General features: G+C 42.7%; 1 protein-coding gene across 2 annotated transcripts in view; it reads left to right on the top strand.

Moving 5' to 3' along the window:
* Positions 1-21,890, top strand: part of HECTD4 (HECT domain E3 ubiquitin protein ligase 4) — a gene marked incomplete at both ends in the record, with an annotated part of 174,075 nt that overhangs the window by 62,136 nt on the left and 90,049 nt on the right. Inside the window, 11 exons of one of the 2 annotated variants that reach the window (XM_080717667.1) lie at positions 4,559-4,751; positions 7,811-7,969; positions 9,770-9,883; positions 11,414-11,554; positions 12,039-12,271; positions 12,624-12,769; positions 13,597-13,667; positions 15,902-16,007; positions 16,590-16,710; positions 17,356-17,478; positions 19,676-19,800. In XM_080717667.1, coding sequence (XP_080573793.1) covers positions 4,559-4,751; positions 7,811-7,969; positions 9,770-9,883; positions 11,414-11,554; positions 12,039-12,271; positions 12,624-12,769; positions 13,597-13,667; positions 15,902-16,007; positions 16,590-16,710; positions 17,356-17,478; positions 19,676-19,800 — 1,532 coding nt within the window. Of the gene's footprint in view, positions 1-4,558; positions 4,752-7,810; positions 7,970-9,769; positions 9,884-11,413; positions 11,555-12,038; positions 12,272-12,623; positions 12,770-13,596; positions 13,668-15,901; positions 16,008-16,589; positions 16,711-17,355; positions 17,485-19,675; positions 19,801-21,890 lie in introns of both variants that reach the window. The other variant, XM_080717666.1, reaches the window with a different exon arrangement.

Below are 21,890 nucleotides of genomic sequence, written 5' to 3'. Positions count from 1 at the left end.
TTGAGACAGGAGAATTGTAAATTTGAGGACAGCTTCAGCAACTTGATGAGGCCCTCTGCAACTTAGTGAGACCTTGTTTCAAAAAATATATATATATAAAACAGAAATAAGTGAATAGCTCAGAGGTAGAATGCCTCTAGATTCAATCTCTAGTACCACCAAAAAAAAAAAAAAATTGTGATAGGACTGGAAAATGTTCACATCATGATATATCTTCGTGAAATTTTAGATTACCAAAGGTAAAGAGGATTTTTTTTTTTTTTTTTTTGGTGGTACTGGGGGTGGAACCCAGGGGCTTTTCTACCTCCAGGTTATACTGCGAGACCTATTTTATACTTTATTTGGAAACAGGGTCTCACTAAGTTGCTGAGAGCCTCACTCAGTAGCTGAAGCTGGCTACAAACCTGCGCGATCCTCCTGTCTCAGCCTCCCAAGCGCGAGGATAAGAAGCATGCGCCACCACGCCCGGCTGGTAAGGAAGATTTTAAAGCTTCCAAAAAAAAAGTACACGCAAATGACAAGGAATTAGAAAAGCCCCCGGCCATGGCATCAGCATTCGTTCCTGGTATAGAAATGGAGTGCCGCTTTCAAGGTCCCGAGTGAAGATGTCTTCAGAAGTCAGTATGCAACCAAAGTAGTAATCAACCATGAAGATAATATAAAGGCATGCTTAGCCATACAGTTATGTAATCAGAAGCCCAGCCCTGCCCCAGAGGAAACAGAGCAGCTAAAATAGGCCCTGCCCGCAGCATGAAGTAGAAACTTGGGGGAGAAAAGAGCCTGCTCTAGCTTAGAACAAACACCGTGGAATCACTTGGAGTCTGAATCAAACAAACTAATTAAAAACAAAACCTTTATGGAGACCATCTGAAATATGAATATAAAAATATAAAAATATGAGGAGTATTAATGACAAAACCAGATTAACCTTAATTTTCTTTTTCAGTATGCTAATGACATTGTGGTTACACTCCCAGACCTATTTTATATAAGAAAATCTGTATTTTAAAGATGTTTAGTGGAGCCGGGCGGTGGCGCACGCTTGTAATCCCCGCGCTTGGGAGGCTGAGACAGGAGGATCGCATAGGTTCGAAGCCAGCCTCAGCTACTTAGTGAGGCTCTCAGCAACTTAGTGAGACCCTGTTTCCAAATAAAATATGAAAAAATGGGTCTGGGAGTATGGTCTGGAAGTAGAAAGCCTCTGGGTTCCACCCCCAGTATCACCAAAAAAAAAAAAAAAAAAAAGATGTTTAGTGGCATATTAGGAAGTAGACCTTCATGCTGTCTGGAATATATTCTAAAATGTTTGAGCAAATAAAGAAGAGGGTAGTTAAAAAGATTGATAACATAGGGATGAGAGATGAATGAATGAATTAATTAATTAATTTGCAGTACTAGGGATGGAACCCAGGGGCATTCTGCCTCCAAGCTATACCCCAACCCTATTTTTTATTCTTTATTTTGAAACAGGGTCTCACTGAGTTGCAAAGGGACTCAATAAGTAGCTGAAGCTGTGCATGAACCGTGATCCTCCTGTCTCAGCCTCTCAAGTACTGGGATTACAAGCATGCCCACCACGCCCGACATCGGATGACAGTTGAATTTGAATAATGGGTGTATGGACGTGCATTATACTATTCTCTTTTTAAATATGTTTCAGAATTTTCTACCATTAAATTTTTTTCTTTTTTTGGGTGGTATTGGGGTTCCTGGAAACCCTTCTACCTCTGGGCTACACTCCCAGACCTATTTTATATTTTTATTTGGAAACAGGGTCTCTTAGGAGCTGGCTTCAAATCTGTGCGATCCTCCTGTCTCTGCCTCCCAAGAGCGGGGATTACAAGCGTGCCCACCACACCCAGCTACCATTAAAAATTTTTGGAGTTAGTGATTTGCCACTTGTGACCAAACCCCAGGCTGACTGGCTTCTCATAGGTGCTTGATCAGTGTTTCTCTTCTCTTCTTCTCTTCTTCTCTTCTCTTCTCTTCTCTTCTCTTCTCTTCTCTTCTCTTCTCTTCTCCTCTTCTCTTTTTTTTTTTTTGAAAACCAGGAAATTTTATTATACTAACCCAAACTACAATGTTCCCTGTGCAACCACTTTTGGGTCAAATAGAAAAGTGGAATTAAAGTATAGATGGAAGTTGTTTATATATTCAAACTACTACAGAGTCCTTATAAAATTATTGGTATCAAGGCAGGAAAAGGCTCCCAGCATTCCCCAAAAGACATGAAAGAGAAGAAATCAGAATTTCTATCAGACACAGGCTATTCAAAGTTGTTGGCGTATAATCAATCCTCACCCAGAGTAGATCGCATAAAACTAACATTAAGACTTGTGCCTAGACCAACGTTGTGAATTCGCTCCCTATTTTAGCATTTTTAGAAGGATCCCATCCGTTCTGTTCGCAAAAACTGCAGGTACATTTGAATGGCATGCTGGTTGATTCGCTCTCCCCTTCACTGAAATCGATGACATTTCATTCTTCTTTAACCTTCCGGGGACGCATGAGGCTTAAAAGCAATCTCATCCTCGACATCCTTTCTCTGCGCTCTGAGAGCACCGTGTGGATTCCTCTCCACCTGTAGGGGTAGCCACCTCGGATTTCCCATAAGGCCTTTTCGCTTCGGGTACTGTTGCCTCGGTCCCTCGCGCGGAGGTCCCGTGGCGGGGGCGAGTCGTCCTCTGACTCCGAGGAGGACTCAAACACATCCCAGTACACTGGCTGGGCAGGCAGCTCGGTAGCAGGATCGAGGCTCAGGTTGCGAAGATCCTTTACTAGGGTCTCTGAGGACGCCGGCTGAGAGTCCCCTGATTCCGATGGGGAATTTTCTTTCTCCTCCACCATCTCAGAAACCTCCTAAATCAGATCTGCTGGAAAATATTTCAAGAGCCTTTCTTGTAGTGATTGTATCTTGCTGAAGTTGTCTTCTCTCTTTTCTTTTCTTTGCAGAAGGTGGTGCAGTACTGGGGATTGAATCCAGGGCATTCTACCTCCAAGCTACACCCCCAGCCCTTTTTAATTATTTATATATTTTTATTGGAATTTATAGGAATTGAGCTCAGAGGCATTCTACTTCCAAGCTATACCCCCAGCCCGATTTTATTTCTTATTTGGAAACAGAGTCTCACTAGGTTGCTGAGGCTGATGGCGAACCTGCAGTCCTCCCGTCTCAGCCTTCCAAGTACTGGGATTACCAGTGTGCACCACCTTGCCCAGCTACTTATTTATTTATTTTAAGTTATCAATTGATTTTTCTCATAGGGGTGGATGGGTAATGCTTTTGAATGCGAAGCTTAAAGAGGATTGATTTTTCTCTTGAATGCCTTTGCAGGGTTATATTTAGAGTTGTATAACAGAGCGGTGACGGCTAAAGGTCACTCTACAGGAGGGTGGGGAAATCAGTGCGGCAAGATGTGGGTGTGTAAGGTTTAGGAGCCTAGACAAGTAGAAAAGTCAGTGGAGAGAGTTGAGGACAGTTTAAAAAGCGGGACTAGTTCTTAGTGGCAAGGATGGGCAGATAGATAAAATGTGGGCTGGGCATGGTGGCACATGCCTGTAATCCCAGTACTTGGGAGGCTGAGACAGGAGGATTGCAGGATGAAGCCAGCCTTAGCAACCTAGTGAGATCCTGTTTTCAAACAAAAAAATAAAGAGGCCTGGGGGTGTTGCTCAAAGGTAGAATGCCCCTGGGTTTAATCTCTGGTACCAAAAAAATAAATAATAAAAATAAGGACAAAGAGAAAGAAGTCAGTAGAGAGCATGACGAAGAGGACGGGGAGTCAGGGTGGAAGCCACGGAGGCCCGTACGTGGGGACTCGACCGCTTCTGCCTGTGAGATGAGAGGCCGGGGAGAGCCGGGGAGTTGGGTTAAAGACTCGAGGTGGACAAGGAGTGAGAGGGAGAAGCTGATGGTGAGTGATCTGGGCCTTTTAACAAGGAAGGCCAGGGGAAAAGACCAAGGGAAAAGGAAGCCAGGCAAAGGGGCCTGGGCACCGTCGCCCTGCAGGTGTCCTGGGGGACAATCAAGTGACCAGCGCGAGCGGCCAGGCCCAGTGGCGGTGCCGCTGAAGCAGCGTGTGTACTTCCAGGGTCTGCCTGTCTCCGGGATGGCTCTGCCAGCGCCCGAGCAGCTGGAGCTAGTGTTTGTTACCTGTGGTCCATAGGGAGTTGGATTTTAGCCACTGATTTTGTCTCAAGAAGACATTAACCTCACAGTCATCCTTAGCAGTACGTCAAAGACTGAGCAGTTTGTTTTTCTCCCGTCTTCCCTGTACCTGTCAGAGGCTCATGATTAGTGAGTGCTGGCTATGGAAATCAGCGTAAGGAATTTTAATCCACATCTTTTCATAGAATTTATGAAACTAATTTCAGCTATGATGAAAAATGAAAGCTCTCAAACTTAGCATAGTCTTCCTTCTGTTTATGGTAGTTTATGTAGAGCACTCAAGTTTTTGAATTGCTTTTAAGCAACTAAGTCAGAAAAATATCAAGTAGATATTCGCTAACTAAATGAAAACAGATAATATTTCAGGACTTTGTTTTCTTTCAATGTCAGGTTGAAAATGGCATGTTTGTAGCCAACCCGCTTCAGGAGCGCACAATTCTAATGAGGAAAGAGGGCGAGTCTGCCAAAAGCATCAATGAGATGCTCCTGAGCCGACTCTCTCGATATAGAGCTTCCCCGTCGGCAACACTTGCAGCCCTGACCGGCTCCACCATCTCCAACACCCTGAAAGAGGACCAAGCAGGTAGGTGGCTGCGCGCACCAGGCCCGCTTCCCGAGAAGCTGCAGGCAGCAGCTTTTTATCAGGCACTTACTCTGTGCCTCCGAAGTACCTTCCTTTGCAAAGTTCATCTTACATGAACTTCTAGTCATTGTCCAGTTTGTTATTTTGTTGTTGTTGTTGTTGTTTTTGTTTTGTCTTTCTCTTTTGGCAGAACTGGGGATGGAACACAGAAGCATTCTACCTCTGAGCTATACCCCTAGCCCTATTATTTATTTGTTTGTTTGTTTGTTTGTTTGTTTGTTTATTATGTTGCAGGTCTGGGGATGGAGCCCAGGGGCATTTGACCTCCGAGCTACATCCTCTGCCCTATTTTTAATTCTTTATTTTGAAATAGAGTCTCACTAAGTTGTGGAGGGCCTAAGTAGCTGAGGCTGTCTGTGAACTACGATCCTGTGGTCTCAGCCTCTTTCTTTCTTTAACTGGGGATAGAACCCAAGGGTTTTTCTACCTTTGGGCTATACCCCCAGATCTATTTTATATTTTCTTTGGAAATTAGGGTCTCACTAAGTTGCTGAGACCTCACTAAGTATTTGAGACTGGCTTCGAATCTGTGCAATCCTCCTGTCTCAGCCTCCCAAGTACTGGAATTATAAGCATGCACCACGATGCCTGGCTTTATTTTTCATTTTGAAACAGGGTCTCACTAAGTGTGGAGGGCCTCATTAAATTGCTGAGGCTGTATGTGAACCTGTGATCCTCCTGTTTCAACCTCCCGAGTACTGAGATTGCAGGTGTGTACCACCATGCCTGGCTTATAACTGAATGTTTTTAAATAGATGACACATTTACAAAGTTTGAAAGTCAGAAAATGTAATAACCTAATGTATAGTACCATGTCCACAAGACTATGTCTATTAAACATATCTGGGGAAGCCAGGTGTGATGGCTTACCTTTGTAATACCAGTACTTGGGAGGCTGAGACAGGAGGATCATAGGTTAAAAGCCAGCCTCAGCTACTTAGTGAGGCCCTCTGCAACTTAGTGAGACCCTGTTTCAAAATAAAGAATAAAAAATAGGGCAGGGGGTGTAGCTCGGAGTTCGAATACCCCTGGGTTCCATCCCCAGACACACACACACACACACACACACACACACACACACACACACACACAAAAGTTAGGGCTGGGAATGTAGCTTGCAGGTAGAATGCTCCTGGGTTCATCTCCAGTACCCCCAAAACAAAAAAATCTTGGTGAAAACATTAGGCCTACATGCAGAAAAATCATATTTATGTCATATTCATCTACTCTTAGGCTACTCCCACCCCACCTTTTCTACTTAACTAGATTTATTAGATTTTAGGGTTTCTTTCTTTTCTTTTTTTCAGTACTGGGGATAGAACCCAGGGGCATTCTACCTTCGACCTACACCCCAGCCATATTTTTTATTCTTTTTTAAGTTTATTTTTATTTTTAATTTTTTTCTTGCAGTACTGGGGATGGAACCCAAGGCATTCTACCTTCGAGCTACACACAAACCATGGCTATCCACACTAAGGCTATCCACAAACCATGATCCTCCTGTCTCAGCCTCCCAAATGCTGGTATTACAAGTGTGAGCTACCACACTCACCTTGATTTTAGGGTTTCTCTATGCAAATACAATTTAAAGACTAATTTTGCTGGAATCCCAGCTTGGGAGGCTGAGACAGGAGGATCACACAGGTTCACAGGTCTGAACCCAGCCTCAGCTATTAGTGAGACCCTGTTTCCTAGCGCTTGGGAGGCTGAGACAGGAGGATCGAGGCCAGCGGAGACCTTCAGCAACTTAGCGAGACCCTTGGGCCGGGCGCGGTGGCGCACGCTTGTCATCCCCACACTTGGGAGGCTGAGATAGGAGGATCGCACAGGTTTGAAGCCAGCCTCGAACTTACTTAGTGAGGCTCTAAGCAACTTAGTGAGTCCCTGTTTCCAAATAAAATATAAAATAGGGCTGGGAGTACAGCCTGGAGGTAGAAAGCCTCTGAGCTCCACCCCCAGTACCACACACACAAAAAAGAGATAGCAAGATAGCATGCTATATACCTTTGAAGGAGTTTCTAACCAGGAAAAACTTTTAATGGGTTCATAAACATGCTCCCCCAGTTTTAAATAGCATTGAATTTATCATAACTTGTTATCAGATTTTCAAAGTCATCTATTACCTCCCAAAAGTTAAGAACCATTATTCTGCCAGCTGTGGTGGTTTATGCTTGTAATTCTAGTACTTGAGAGGTTGAGACAGGAGGATTGCAAGTTTAAACCCAGCCTTGGCAAATTGGGGAGGCTTTCAGCTGATTAGTGAGACTCTGTTTCCAAATACGAAATAAAATCAGGCTAGGGGTGTAGCTTGGAGGTAGAATGCATCTGGGTACAATCCCCAATAACAACAAAAAAAAAGCCATTATTCTAGAAAAGTTTACAGGTTACATACCAACTACCTTGGTTTATAACATAAACTGCAATAAAAGTTAAGGTTAAAAAAAGATTTCATATAGTTGGGCACAGTGATACACACTTGTAGTCCTGGTACTTGAGAGGCTGAGACAGAAGGATTGCAGGTTTGAGGTCAGCCTCAGCAACGTAAACGAGGCTCTTATTTCATAATAAATAAAAAGGGATGGGGGTATATCTCAGGGATAGAATGCCCCTGGGTTCCATCCTCAATACCCCCAAACAAATAAAGTGAAATAAAACAAAAGATAAATAAAAATTAAGGGCCTCGGAATATATCCCAGAAGTAGGATGCTCCTGTGCTCAATCCCCAGCACCACAAAAAATAAATAAGCAATAATTTTAAAAGGAAGGCATATTGAATATTGGGATCACCTTTGAGAACGGTCAGACCATATTAACAAGTGGCTTGGGGTCAGGCTCTGGAGCAGAAAATAATTATTTTTTCCTTAGTTATTACCTCCTCCTTCCTTTTCTTAATCTGGCCATTAAGTTGGGGCTCCCTTATCATACCCTCATCTGTTCTGGTAATCAAGTTAACCCATGCGGCAAGTGTTTGTACTCAGCATTTTCATTCTTTTCTCCAGCGAATACTAGCTGCGGGCTCCCTCTCAAAATGCTCCGGAAGACGCCCATCTATACCTGCGGCACCTACTTGGTGATGCTGGTCCCTCCCCCGGGGGGCTCAGGCAGCTCTGCCACCCGCTCTCTTTTTGGTGGAACAAGTGGCTTATCATCTTTAAAAAGTAAGTGAATTTCATTTATGGCACTTTACCCAGTCTATCTCAAACTCTGAAATTCAAGGTTGTCCTATTATTTTATTTTAATTAGTTAATTAATTAATTTTTGTTTTGTTTTGTTTGTGGTACTAGGGCTACAACCCAGGGGAATTCTATCTCCGAGCTACACCCCTAGCCCTATTTCGTATTCTTTATTTTTGAAACAGGGTCTCACTGAGTTGCGGAGGGCCTCACTAAGTAGCTGAGGCTGTCCGCGAATCACAGTCCTCTTGTCTTAGCCTCCCAAATGCTGGGATTACAAGGGTGCGCCACCACACCTGGCTCTATTAATTATTTTAAACTTATTCTGTTAAACAATACTTGCAGTGCTGCCTGATTACAACATAAAATAATAATCATTGATATCATTTTAGGCTAGGAGGAATTTTACTTATTTACTTGCTTTTATTTATTTATTTATTTATTTATTTATTTATTTATTTATTTTTGGTGCTGGGGATTGGACCCCGGGGCTTTGTACACACTAAGCATGCACTCTGTTGTTGAGCTACATCCCTAGCCCTGAAAATACATTTTCATGGATAATGTAATAGTATACTTTCGATTATTATTGTCCTGTAAAATTACATAATAGTATAATTTTGATAACTATTGTCTTGTAAAATTACTAGAAATAACCATCAGTTCACTAAAGTTATAGAAAATGATTTATCTACGGGTGACATAAGCACTCTGTTCATTCTGATAGAATCCCAAAACTGTTAAATTATGTAAGCTGGGCGTGGTGGCGCACGTTTGTAATCCCAGCACTTGGAAGGCTGAGACAGGAGGATCGCGCAGGTTCGAAGCCAGCCTCAGCTACTTAGTGAGGCTCTCAGCAACTTAGTGAGACCCTGTTTCCAAAGAAAATATAAAATAGGTCTGGGAGTATAGCCCAGAAGGAGAAAAGCCCCTGGGTTCCATCCCCAGTACCACACACACAAATAAATAAAAGTAAGTATGTAAAACACTGCCATTTCAGGCCGGGTGTGATGAGGCAAGTTTGGAATCCCAGCATTCGGGAAGCAGAGACCTGAGGATTGCGGTTCGCAGACAGCCTCAGCTACTTAGCGAGGCCTTTTGCAACTCAGTGAGACCCTGTTTCAAAATATAAAAAGAATAAAAAACAGGGCTGGGAGTGTAGCTCAGAGTTCGAATGCCCTTGGGTTCCATCTCCAGTACTGCCAAACAAAACGAAACAAAAAACTGCTATTTCAGGACCCAAAATGTTAAATGTAGAATGGAAAATAATATGTGTAAAAATGTATTAATATTTTAAAATGGGTGTTTATTTATAAAAGAGGCAGGAAGCTGGGTGTGGTGGCGTACATTTGTGATCCCAGTACTTGGGAGGCTGAGACGGGAAGATTGCAGGTTCACAGCCAGCATCAGCTACTTAGTCCCTCTGCAATTTAGTGAGACCCTATTTCAAAATAAAGAATAAAAAGTAGGGCAGGGGGTGTAGCTCAGAGGTCAAATGCCCCTGGGTTCCATCCCCAGTACTGCAAAAATAAATAAATAATAAATAAATAAATAAATAAGGCTAGAGGTGTAGCTCAGAAGTAGAATGCTCTTGGTCTTAATCTCTAGTACCCCCCCCCAAAAAAAAAGGAGGGAGGGTGCTATAGTAATTAAAGCAGTGACCCAGCCATTTCCTCTCTGGTGGACTCTTTGTGTCCAAACCATACCAGTCTTCTCCAGAGCCTCAGACAGAGACTGGGAAAAGCAGCCTTCAGCTCCATTAAAAAGCTTACTGTCGGTTTCTAGTCCTAGCCTCCAGCTTGGTGTATAACATTTCGGATGGTCAGTTCACAAGTCGTGCGGATCTCATAGATGCTGCTGGAAGCTCACTGGGACGTGGTGCTCTTGTGCCTGGATTGGGTAAGAAAAAAATGCACATGTTTCTTTGGAAAATTCAGAGTTTTAGCAATTTCTGTTGAAAAATCTTGCCAATTCCCTATGATATTTGAGTTTCCTTGAAAAGAAAAGAAATTGAGCTGGGAGTGGTGGCACATGCTTACAATCCCAGCCTTTGAGAAGCTGAGACAGGAGGATCGCAGTTCATGGATAGCTTCAGCTACTTAGTAAGGCCTTTTGCAACTCAGTGAGACCGTTTCAAAATAAAGAATAAAAAAATAGAGGCTGGGCATGGTGGCACATGCTTGTAATCCCCGCGTTTGGGAGGCAGAGACAGGAGGATTGCACAGGTTCGAAGCCAGCCGTGCTAGCTTAAGAGACCCTGTTTCCAAAAATAAAAAAATTATAAAATAGGTCTGGGAGTGTAGCCTGGAGGTAGAAGGGCTTCCAGGAACCCCAGTACCACCAAAAATACAAAACAAAAAACAAGAATAAAAAGGGCTGGAGGTATAGCTTGGAAGTAGAGTGCCCCTGGGTTTTACCCCCAGTACCACAAAAAAAGAAATGTTTAATATTATTTAATTTGGGGAATTAGTAAAAGAATTTTCCATATGTAAAATTCTCTGAGGCAGGCATGGTAGTTACTGTATGCTTGTAATGCCAGTATTTGGGAGCCTGAGACAAGAGGATTGCAGGGTCATGGCCACCCTCAGCAATTTACCAAGGGCCTCCACAACTTAGTGAGACCTTGTTTCAAAATAAGAAATAAAAAAAAGGCTGGGGATGTAGCTCAGATATAGACACCTCTAGGTATAATCCTCAATACCACAAAATAATAATAATTATAATTATCTCTGAAAAAATACCATTGAAGATACTGTCCATTAGGTTGTCTGATAATTCCAATAACAAAATCTCAATGTTCATGCCAAAAAAAAAAAAAAAGGCATTCTGTGAACAGTGCTTGATAGAGAATGAATGTGCTACATATATTGGGTTTTTTCTTCCCCTTAGTCATTAGAAAGCTCATTTAGGAGTTTTAGGCTTAGATTCTAGGGCTTTTTATTTTGTGTTAGTGTTAGTTGGGACTATTGTTACCTGGGTTTTTAGTGTAAGCCACTTAAATCCTTTCTGAAAGTAAGTCACATATAAATGAGGCCTTACGAGCTATCTGTTTAAGCTGGGCTTTGTGGAACACGCTTGTAATCCTAGTACTTGGGAGGCCGAGACTGGAGGATCACAGGTTCAAGCCAGCCACGGCACTTAGCAAAGCTTTCAGCCATCTAGTGAGACGCTGTTTCCAAATAAAAAATAAAATCAGTCTGAGGGTGGAGCTCTGGGTTCAATTCCCAGTGCCACAAAAAATAAAAAATTGAAGAGTAAATCCTGGCTTCTTGCCACGTCTTGTGCTTTGATAAGTAAATCTGCGGGAGTAGGAGCCTGGCTGTTCGAACTAGAGAGCATCCTTGCCCTTCCATTTGTTAGCAGCGCTGTGAGAGACATGTATGTGGACAGATGGCAACATGAGAGTTGAATCGAGTATGTTCTTGGCAGGTGCCTGCTATGACACAGTGAACAACATGCTCTGGACGTGCTCCAATGATTACATCGACCAGTGGTGTAACCCTGGCAACCAAGCCTTCCACTATGTGTGCCAGAGGCTGGGAGTCAGCCACATCATCACCGAGCCCAAAGGTGGGGTGTCCTCTAGTCCTTACAGGAAGAGCTCCCGTCCCATCCCTGCCCATGTGAGAGAATGCAGTGGCATAAGTGCGTGGCCTGAGATGGCCTCAATTCAAACCCCACTTCTAGCACTTTGTAAGCTGCATGACCTGGGGTGAATTCCTGAACCTCCCTGATTTGTATATGCTGCTCTCCCAACAGGGCTAAAATGGCCTAAATTTATACCCTACCTAAGGAATGGATGCAAAGCTTTCCTTAGTCCAGCACATAAAAAGGGCTCAACAAGTAGTAGCTACTGTGTCCGGGAAATTGAAGTTCCCAGGACTTTTCGCCCCCGTGCCCTGCAGCAGAGAGGAGGGTTCTCCAGGGGCAGCGGATGAGACCGGAGCCAAGACAGCCGGCCTGGTGTGCATGCGTCCTTTGTAAGAGGGAGGTGGCTCCTCAGGGGCTGCCCAGAGTCTTTCCTCGCTGAGTTACTTTCGTTCTCCCCTTCCAGAAGAGGCTATAGCCACGAACGAGGTCATAAACCAGCTGCTGCACCACGTCGGTGCGATGTGCATACACCAGCTCAATCTTCTGGCTACCAACCCCAGTCTTCCCATCACAAGTGTCCTGGGCAAGCAGCATCCCATCGAAGCCCACCACCTGAGCAGCATCTGCGACATCATGGAGAAGGCCATGGTGAACGGGGATACCTGCATCATACGCTGCATCCTCGTCGTTTTCCAGGTGAATGCCTTGCCGGGAGCTAAACTGACAAGACGGCTTTGGCTCCAGCCACCTGAGTCCAACCAGAGGAAAAATCGAAGCACATTCCTCTTTTGGATCTCACCACCTTTTAGTCCTGTAATTAGAATTAGCATATTCTTGCACTGCAGTTAATGGAGTATTGATATGTGTTGCTCATTGCAATTAATATATGAAAAATATTTACTATAATTACACCACTGCACAAGAGAAGAGATCATAGCTAAAAATGCACTCGGTATCTATTCATAGGAACATCTACCATGTGCTCCTTCGTGGGGTAACATCACCCTGTAGAGCTGGCACTTTAGACACCCCCCTTCTGTTTCTGTAGGTGGTGTTTAAATTTCTCTTCAGCCCACAAACGGAAAGGAACCGAGACATCATCCGACGGTCGGGACTGCTTCTTTGGCAGTTGCTGATGGCACCAAAAGACCAAATCTGCCCTGAAATTCAGAAGGAAGTCTGCCTTGCCATCAGGTAAACAGCAAGTGATTTTCTTAGTGCTCTCTGCAAACATGACTCTCCTGCAAGGCATTGCGTTCTTCCCTGCAAACCGCAGCACAGATGTCCAGCCCACCCTGCAGGCGGGACCTCACGCACTGGGGTCATTTAGCAGAGAGGAGTCTGTGCCCCTGTCCTCAGAGGGCCAAAGGCAACCTTGTACCCACATGTCCTCGTCTCCTTTTGGATTTAAAAAGGAAACAAACAAACCACCCTGTAAGTGGATACTGGCTTGCAGTCAGGCATTCTCTTTTGGGAGAGTGTGGCAGGGTAGTGAGGAGCAGGCTTTGGCCACCAGCAGCCCTGGCCTAGTCTTTGCTCTGTCCTTCACATCTGTGGCCTTGGCTCGAGGCTTTTATTTCCTCCACTCTAGGATGGGTTCGAAAATATTACATCTAGCATATATGGTGGTGCACACATGTAATCCCAGCACCTACACCACATATAGCAAGTGTGGTGGTCCACGCCTGTAATCCCCATACTTGAGAAGTTGAGGCATAGCCTCTAGGTCCCAAGTACTGGGATTACAGGCGTGCGCCATCAATCCCAGCTCTGATTCTCTGTAACCAGTTCTGCCTGGGACCTCACATAAATTATCATTTTATTAATTCACAGACAGAAGGAGGAAGGGATTGAACTAAATCATACAAATGAATTTAGGATCAAAGGCTTTTTAGTAATAAAATATATCTCCGTTTTATGTAATCAAACTAGAATCTTAAATAAAAATAAAATTTAAACATTTAGAGATTAAATTTTCTACATTTGTTTAAATTTGTTTTTTACTCTTTGTATCATTTCAGCTCTGGTTTAAATATCTTGTACCCAGGTGAAACTGAAATTAATAACTTACTTAAGCTGGTCTTAACAGAAGGTGAGAATTATCTTTTAATTATTCTTAAACAACTATCCATTTTTGTCCCTTAAGAAACAACTACATATTAAAACAATAGATTCTTATTTTCTTCTTTATGTTAGCATTCTTTTTAAAATATATCTGCATAGATGCTAATACTTTAACCAGATTGAAAGCAGAAACCATGTTTTATGTATCTTTATAAGTTTTTCTAATTTCCAAGGCTTAATGTACCTGGCCCTATTTAAAAATAATACCTAGGTGCCAGGCGTGGTAGCGCAGACTTGTAATCCCCGCGCTTGGGAGGCTGAGACAGGAGGATTCCACAGGTTCGAAGCCAGCCTCAGCTACTTAGGCTCTCGGCAACTTAGTAAGACCCTGTTTCCTAATACAATATAAAATAAGTCTGAGAGTGTAGCCCAGAGGTGGAAAGCCCCAGGGTTCCATCCCCAGTACCACAAAAAAAAAAAATAATAATAATAATAATAATAGCAGTTTGGTGATTTCTAAGGCAGTTTTTCTTTTACACATTATAACCCAACTTTTTAAGTTAAACTGAACAACAACAAAAGGTATCAAGTTAAGATACTTTGCATTTAAAAGTAACATTTAAACCAGGCATGGTGGCACATGTTTGTAATCCCAGTATTTGGGAGGCTGAGACAGGAGAATCAAAGGCTTGAGGGTAGCCTCAGCCAGTAGTGAGGCTCTCATCAACCTAGTGAGACTGTTTCAAAATAAAAATAAAATAAGGGTGGGTATAGCTTGGAGATAGAATGCCCCTGAGTTCAATCCCCAGTACCAAAAAAATAACATTTAATTGAAAGAATTAGAAATCATATATATGAGCCGAGCTTGGTAGCACATACATGTAATCCCAGCATTCGGGAGGCTAAGACCGGAAGATCATGGTTCACGAACAGCCTCAACTACTTTACGAGGCTCTTCACAACTCTGTGAGACTGTTTCAAAAATAAAAAGACTAAAAAATAGGACAGGGGGTGTAGCTCAGAGATAGAATGCCCCTGGGTTCCATCCCCAGTACTGCAAGAAAAAAAAAAAAAAACCCAGAAAGAAAGAAAAGAAATCATACATATATCAAGAAATTAATCAAGCCAGGTGTGATGGTGCACGCTTGTAATCCCAGTTCTTGGGAGATTGAGACAGGAGGATCACAAATTTGCGGCCAGCCTCAGCTACTTAGTAAGCTCCTCCACAACTAAAGAGACCCTGTTTCAAAATAAGTTAATAAAAGCCGGGCATGGTGGCGCACACTTGTAATCCCCGTGCTTGGGAGGCAGAGACAGGAGGATCACGCAGGTTCGAAGCCAGCCGTGCGCTGGCTTAGGAGACCCTGTTTCCAAATAAAAATGTAAAAATAGGTCTGAGAGTGTAGCCCGAAGGTAGAAGGGCTTCCAGGAACCCCAGTACCAAGAAATTAATTAATTAATTAATTAATTAATAAAATAGGACTGAAAGTATAGCTCAAGCCGGGCATGGTGGGGGCATGGTGGTACACGCTTGTAATCCCTGCACTTGGGAGGCAGAGACAGGAGGATCGCGCTGGTTCGAAGTCAACCATGCTGGCTTAAGAGACCCTGTTTCCAAATAAAATATAAAGTAGGTCTGGGAGTGTAACCCGGAGATAGAAGGGTTTCCAGGAACCCCAGTATCACAAAAGAAAGAAAGAAAGAAAGAAAGAAAGAAAGAAAGAAAGAAAGAAAGAAAGAAAGAAAGAAAGAGCGAGCGAGCATATCTCAGAGTTAAAATGCTCCTGAGTTCCATCCTAGTACAAAAAAAAAAAAAAAAAAAAGGTACTCACATTTGAATCAGGATGCCCTGGCTAAACAGTCCAATTGCAATTGGTTGTGATATAGTTCTGCTGCTGTTGTTTTATATAAGACTCTACACCTGATGATCCTTGGTTGTCGACAGTCTACTTGTTAATAAACTTTTAGCCGGGCGTGGTGGCGCACGCTTGTAATCCCCACGCTTGGGAGGCTGAGACAGGAGGATCACGCAGGTTCGAAGCCAGCCTCAGCTACTTAGTGAGGCTCTCAGCAACTTAGTGAGACCCTGTTTCCAAATAAAATAGAAAATAGGTCTGGGAGTATAGCCCGGAGGTAGAAAGCCTCTGGGTTCCACCCCCAGTACCACCAAAAAAAAAAAAAAAAACCCACTCTTTTAAAAAATCACACCAGTTTTCTAAGTGCTGCTACCAGGGTACTTTATGGTGCTTTGTTGTGTGTTAGGAGAGAGAAACACCGGGCTCTCCCAGCTGCGGGATGTGATCCTGACCAACCTAGCCGAGCAGCTGCAAAACAACCGGTTCGGCAGTGATGAGGATGATCATTACAGGTGACACCGGTTTTGTTATTCACTGCCAGCCTTTTCTTTGTATTCTTCCAAGTAGTTCGTGTTTGAATGTACTCAATCCCATTTGTCTCCTGTTCGAGCTAATGTGATCAGTAGCATGTTATACTAAAGCCCGTCTCAGTTGAAAGGCAATAAGTTCCACAGCTGCCCATAGAACTGTCGATGGCACCTTTCAGTTTTATGGCAGAATAACTTGGACCTGGGGAAGGAGTGCTTAGCAGAAGTAATGGGTGTTAATTACTTTGGAAGTCTTGGCGGCAGGGCAGTCCACCTTGCTGACCTGTGTATGTGTTAGAAGAAGCTGTGTGTGTGAGGGCTGGACAGGGAGAAGTGGTTTTGTGTGTTATTTATGAAATACTTTGATCAGGTGATTGGGTGCCATTTTGTCTGTAAGTGTGGCTTAGTTTATGTTTCAAGTTGTTAGCCCTGTTACTAAGATGATTTCCTTGAAGAATCAATCAGTTTTGTATTTTCTGTTTGTCATCTCCTATTAACTGTGTAAAACGTATCTTTTTACTAATAGACCATCAATATTTTATGTTACATTTTTCTTGCATTTTAAAGACTAAATGATGAACTTTTACACTACATTCTGAAGATTGTTGTACGAGAATCCTGTATCTTAATCACCAAGTGCCAAACTGTCTCTAAAGATGATTTTCAAAAGCTCCTTTCAACTGTGCCTGTAAGTAAAAATGTATTTAATGAAAGCCAAATAATATCAGATGTCCCTGTTTTAATTTTACTGAGAGACATGTGTGTACACACACTCACTTTCCAGAGATAGACTGAAGATAATTGAAGGTTAGTGGCCGACTGCTTACCCTAGGACTGTAGATGAGGAAAATCCACTGGACATATGTTTTCCCAGGACTTTATTCCCCCTGATTAAGTCGACTAATGCAGTAAATTGTTTGACTGAGTCAGGAGTTCCTGTTTTATCTAATGAGGTTTCCTCCTCTTGGTGTAGTAGTGTTTTCTAAACCATGAATGTTTGCAAGGATTAACAGGAACCAAAGGGTTCTGTAGGATTTGCAGAGAGTCTTCTGTCTGGACCTCCATGGGGAGGACGGGAAATTAAGGGGCAGAAGGTAAAGTCAGTATTCTGAGTGACTAGTGAGGATGGTATAGGAGAGACAAAAACAGCAAATGTGTCAAAGTCCACAGCCGGGAGCCATGGGGATATGAGTCACCTGGGAAACTAACTTGGTCTGTTTTCTGTACTTTCTCTCTTTTTTCTCTCTTGTTGAAATCTGTTAAAAACTTGAGGATTACATGCCATGCTTGCAGTAGGGTTTAGATCATTTAAATGCCCTTGTTTATATTAAAGGCTGCGTCCTCCTGCCTGCGCTATCTGATGGCAGTTCAGAATCACCTTCTCAGTAACACTATTTTGATTAAGCCTGATGAGAACGATGACAGTGACAGCTCCTTGCAGGGAGAGACATTGAAGGTACAGGTAAACACCAAGCTTTAATGATGCTTTCTACCCAGTATGCAAAGCACAGCTTAACTGGCTCAATTCCTGTGGGTTATGATGTCAGAGGTCACCACGCGACCTGTATTCTTGTGAGAGCCGTTAGGCCACTCACTTTATAGAATTTTATGTCTTTGCACTTTGGTTGCCATATGTGTGAAACCCATTATGTGTCATCCATGTGCCTGTCAGTCTTTTTGTGCTTTTGTTTATTTTCGTCTTCTTTTAAGAAATGTGAACTCTGGTACTCACAAGTGATCTTATCACACCTGCAAGGTAATATACATATCCTGTATATATGAGCATAACAGTTTAAACAGTTTTGACATTTTGGATGGTTTATTATATTCTCTTGATCCAAATAAAAAGGTGATAATTTTCTCTCACTCTTTTGTATCAATTTAATTTCTAAGCCTAGAGTTCATTTCACCTTGTCATTATTTTGAGATTAGCCTTTGTGTAAACGCGATCATTTGTTCTCACACGACATTTTATAGCAGTTGAAAGCTCCTTTTGTTTTTTATAGCAGTGGTTGTAATTTTGACAGATGTTCAAGGTGGTCGTTTGCATTGTTGTTCACAGTTCCATCTTTGTGGGAAAACTAGATAAATCAATAAGAGCTTTGCCCTTTCATAAATTATTGACTTGAACACAATGAATAATTAACCACGGAAACCATAAAAACTGTTTTAGTGTGCCCTGTCCTTAGTCCTTGTGCACAAATATTATATAATCTTGACATGTACTCGTCTGTATGCATTTGTTTATCTGTCTATATGACTAGTTTTCAAATGGGCGGGCATAAACAGGTGTGGTGGCACACACTTGTAATTCCAGTACTTGTGAGGCTGAGACAGGGGGATCACAGGCTCGAAGCCAGCCTGGGCAATTTAGTGAGGCTCTCAATAACTGTGAGATCCTGTTATCTAATAAAAAGCAAAAATAAAAAATAGGGCTGGAGGTATAACGCAGAAATGGAATGCCCCAGGGTTCCATCCGTAGCACCACATAAACAAATAAATAGGCAGGCATGCAGGAATTGGTAAAGTGCGGACACTATTGATTTAACTTCTCTTGCCTTAGTTTCCTAATTAATAAAAAGAAACAGTAACATCTCCCTTGTACATTTATAGTGAGGACGCGAGATGAGCCAACGCATCCCTGGCATTGTGCTGCTGTGTGCTGTGTGGTCAGTTGGGTGCGCACTGGTGGCACAGTATGACGTACACCACGGGCCAGCGTGTTTGATGGTTTAGAATTCATTTTCTTTTAATGCTGAATTATCTGAATAATACAAAAAGATCCCAGGAGATTCTAACAAAAAGACATTTTTTTTAATCTGAAAAGCTAAATTGTATAAAATTGTTAAACCATGGAGATAAATACAAAGATTCTTAAAAAGGCAGAATAGGCTTAGTTGTCCAGTATTTTCCAGGGGGAAAAATTTTAAAGCACATAGATGTTATATAAAGAGCTAGCGTGTGGTTGTATTTTTTTTAAAGAAACATTTTTATGATTTTAACAAGTGTTTTTTAACACTTATTATTTATATTCCCATTAATTCCGTTATTTTTAGTGTTTAAACATTTTTATTATTTTAACTAGTGTTTCTTAACACACTTATTGTGTTCCCATTCATTCTTAAAATTATTTTTAATGTTTAAGAGCCCATAACTGCTTGCTACTTTAATTGAACTTTTTAACTTGCTGAATTTAAAGTATAACGGGTTTAAGATATTAAGTAGAAGTCACTTGGACTGTTTCAGAATGTTGTGTTTCTGTCTCATTTTACCCACCGCCTATACATATGCCTTTTATTGTTCTGTTTTTCTCTTTAGCTACCCTCATACCACCCAAGGCAATCTTCCACCTGGACAGTTTCTGGGCTGGCCACCAGGAGCTCTCTTGTGCTGGATGGTTTGGGAGCTAGGCCTTTTCTCCTAGGCACACAGTGTTCCCTGGAGATACTGCGTGTGTCTGTCTGCACTCCAGACCGTAGCCTCCCAAATCACATTGCTACTGTCCATCCCAGAGGAGTTCACTGCTTTGGGCTTATCCTGGCCACCTCACCATTTCACTTGGAAACGCCATTAGATACATCAGTTCATGTTGTCATCGTGAGCGGATGTGCCTCACGAAGCTTAAGAATAATAAGGTGCTGTTTTCTGCCTAGGAGCTGAAAGTCAGTATTTTGGCTCTCGCCACCCAAATCCTGACCGGATGTGATGAAGTGTTGGAAATGCTGCAGCAGGTCACCACTGCCCTCATACACAGCGACGCTGCGGACCGGGAGCAGAGGTGAGCGCGGGGACGGGGCCTGTGGCCGCTGGCCTTCAGAAAATGTGCGTACGAAAGCGGAGCCCTGTGTAGGACAGGACATCGAGTGTTCATTTAATACCAAGGCACTTTTTTAGAATAGGTCGAAACAGCAAGTGTTTCAAAGCCAAGTGCAATCGAATTCTTTAATGTGCTCTTAGGTGAGATTGGGAAAACAGCCATGATCTAGGGGTAGCAAGGTTATGGGGGACAGATTTCAGATTTATCCCTGACATTTGGGAGTGTGTGTGTGTGTGTGTGTGTGTGTGGTAACAGGTATTGAACCCAGGGGTATTCTACCTAGCCCTATGTTTCTTTTTTTCTTTTCTTTTTTTTTTTTTTTGTGTGTGTGTATGTGTGGTACTGTGGATTGAACCCAGGAGCATTCTATTCTGAGCTATACCCCCAGCCCTAATTTTTATTCTTTATTTTGAAACAGGGTCTCACAGAATTGCAAAAGGCCTCACTGAGTTGCTGAGGCTGCCCTTGAACCACGATCATCCTGTCTCAGCTTCCCAAGTACTAGGGATTATAAGCATGTGCCGCCACGCCCAGATTTCATTCTTTATTTTTGAAACAGGTGCTCACTGAATTGTGGAGGGCCTCACTAAGTAGCTGAGGCTGGCCATGAACCTGTCATCCTCCTGTCTCAGCCTCCCAAGTATTGGGATTACAAGTGTGTGCCACTGCACCCAGCTAGGACATTTGGGATTTCTTTCTTTTTTTTTTTTTTTTTTTTTTTTGGTGGGTCTGAGGATGGAACCCAGGGCCATTCGAGCACCAAGCTACACTCCCTGCCCTATTTTTTTTTTTTCTTTATTTTGAAACAGGGTCTCACTAAGTTGTAGAGGACCTCACTAAGTAGCTGAGGCTGTCTGCAAACCACAGTCCTCCAGTCTCAGCCTCCCAAATGCTGGGATTACAAGCGTGTGCCACCACGCCCGGCACATTTGGGATTTCTGTCACCACTCCCAAATAGGCCTTTTAATTGTTTAGCTCAGCACCATGCCCACTTACTTTTGAGAAAAATAACTTAGTGATAAGCAGAAAGATGACAATGACATGTCTCAAGATTTTACTGTAATTTCCCATCTGCACATTTAGGAGTGACCCATCCAGAGGGCCAACTTCTCTTTTACAGTAATAGACCTCTTTCTTAGCCTTCATGTTAAAATTCCTGCTATGGTTTGCTTTTAGAGATGAGTTGCAATCTATATTTCTTGATGATCTGAATGTTAGAGATGTTGCTCTAAAACAATTCTGCAGGGTAATTTTTGCTTCAGGAACCTTGTCTGTATCCGTGTCCTTCGTTCTTACCAACTTGCAGAGGGTAAATGGGAGATTGGGGCAGAAAACAATATAACCCACACAGGAATCGCAGCGGGGCTTGTTTGATAAGTGCCCACTGCTGGCACGAGGGAGTGAGTAGAGCCTGAAACTGGGCAGTATATTTCTGGTTCCAACAGCAAATCCTCAGTAGCCCTGGAGAATTACAAGTTACGTGACCATTTCGTCCCTTGGGAGACCTGCATACTTTCATTTCTCTAGCAGGTGGTGAGATTTTTTTTTTTTTTTATCTTTATTTTGGTACTAGGGGCATTCTACCTCTGAGCTACACCCCATCCCTATTTATATTTATTTATTTTTTCGTGGTACTGGGGCTGGAACCCAGGGGCATTCTGCTTCTGAGCTACATCCCTAGCCCTATATTTCTTATTTTTTATTTTTGAAACAGTCTCACTAAGTTGTAGAGGGCCTCACTAAGTTGCGGAAGCTGTCCTTGAACCTGTGAATCTCCTGTCTCAGCCGCTCAAGTACTGGGATTACAAGCGTGTGCCACCACTCCCAGAACTGCAAAAAAAAAAAAAAAAAAATGTGATTTAAAAGACAAACTAAAAATTTGCCCACAAGTGGTCCCAATCGCATACACAGCTGGGCACAGTGGGACATGTCTATAATCTTAGTACTTGGGAAAGCTGAGAAAGCAGGACTACATGTTCAAGGTCAGCCTTGGCAACTTAGTGAGACCCTGTTTTAAAATAAAATAGGGTTGCCAGGCGTGGTGGCACACC

Source organism: Muscardinus avellanarius (assembly GCF_963383645.1).
Source record: "Muscardinus avellanarius genome assembly, chromosome: 21".
NCBI classification, from domain to species: domain Eukaryota; kingdom Metazoa; phylum Chordata; class Mammalia; order Rodentia; family Gliridae; genus Muscardinus; species Muscardinus avellanarius.
The sequence above is the reverse complement of the archived record's forward strand: the minus strand, read 5'-3'. Positions and strand labels throughout refer to the sequence as shown.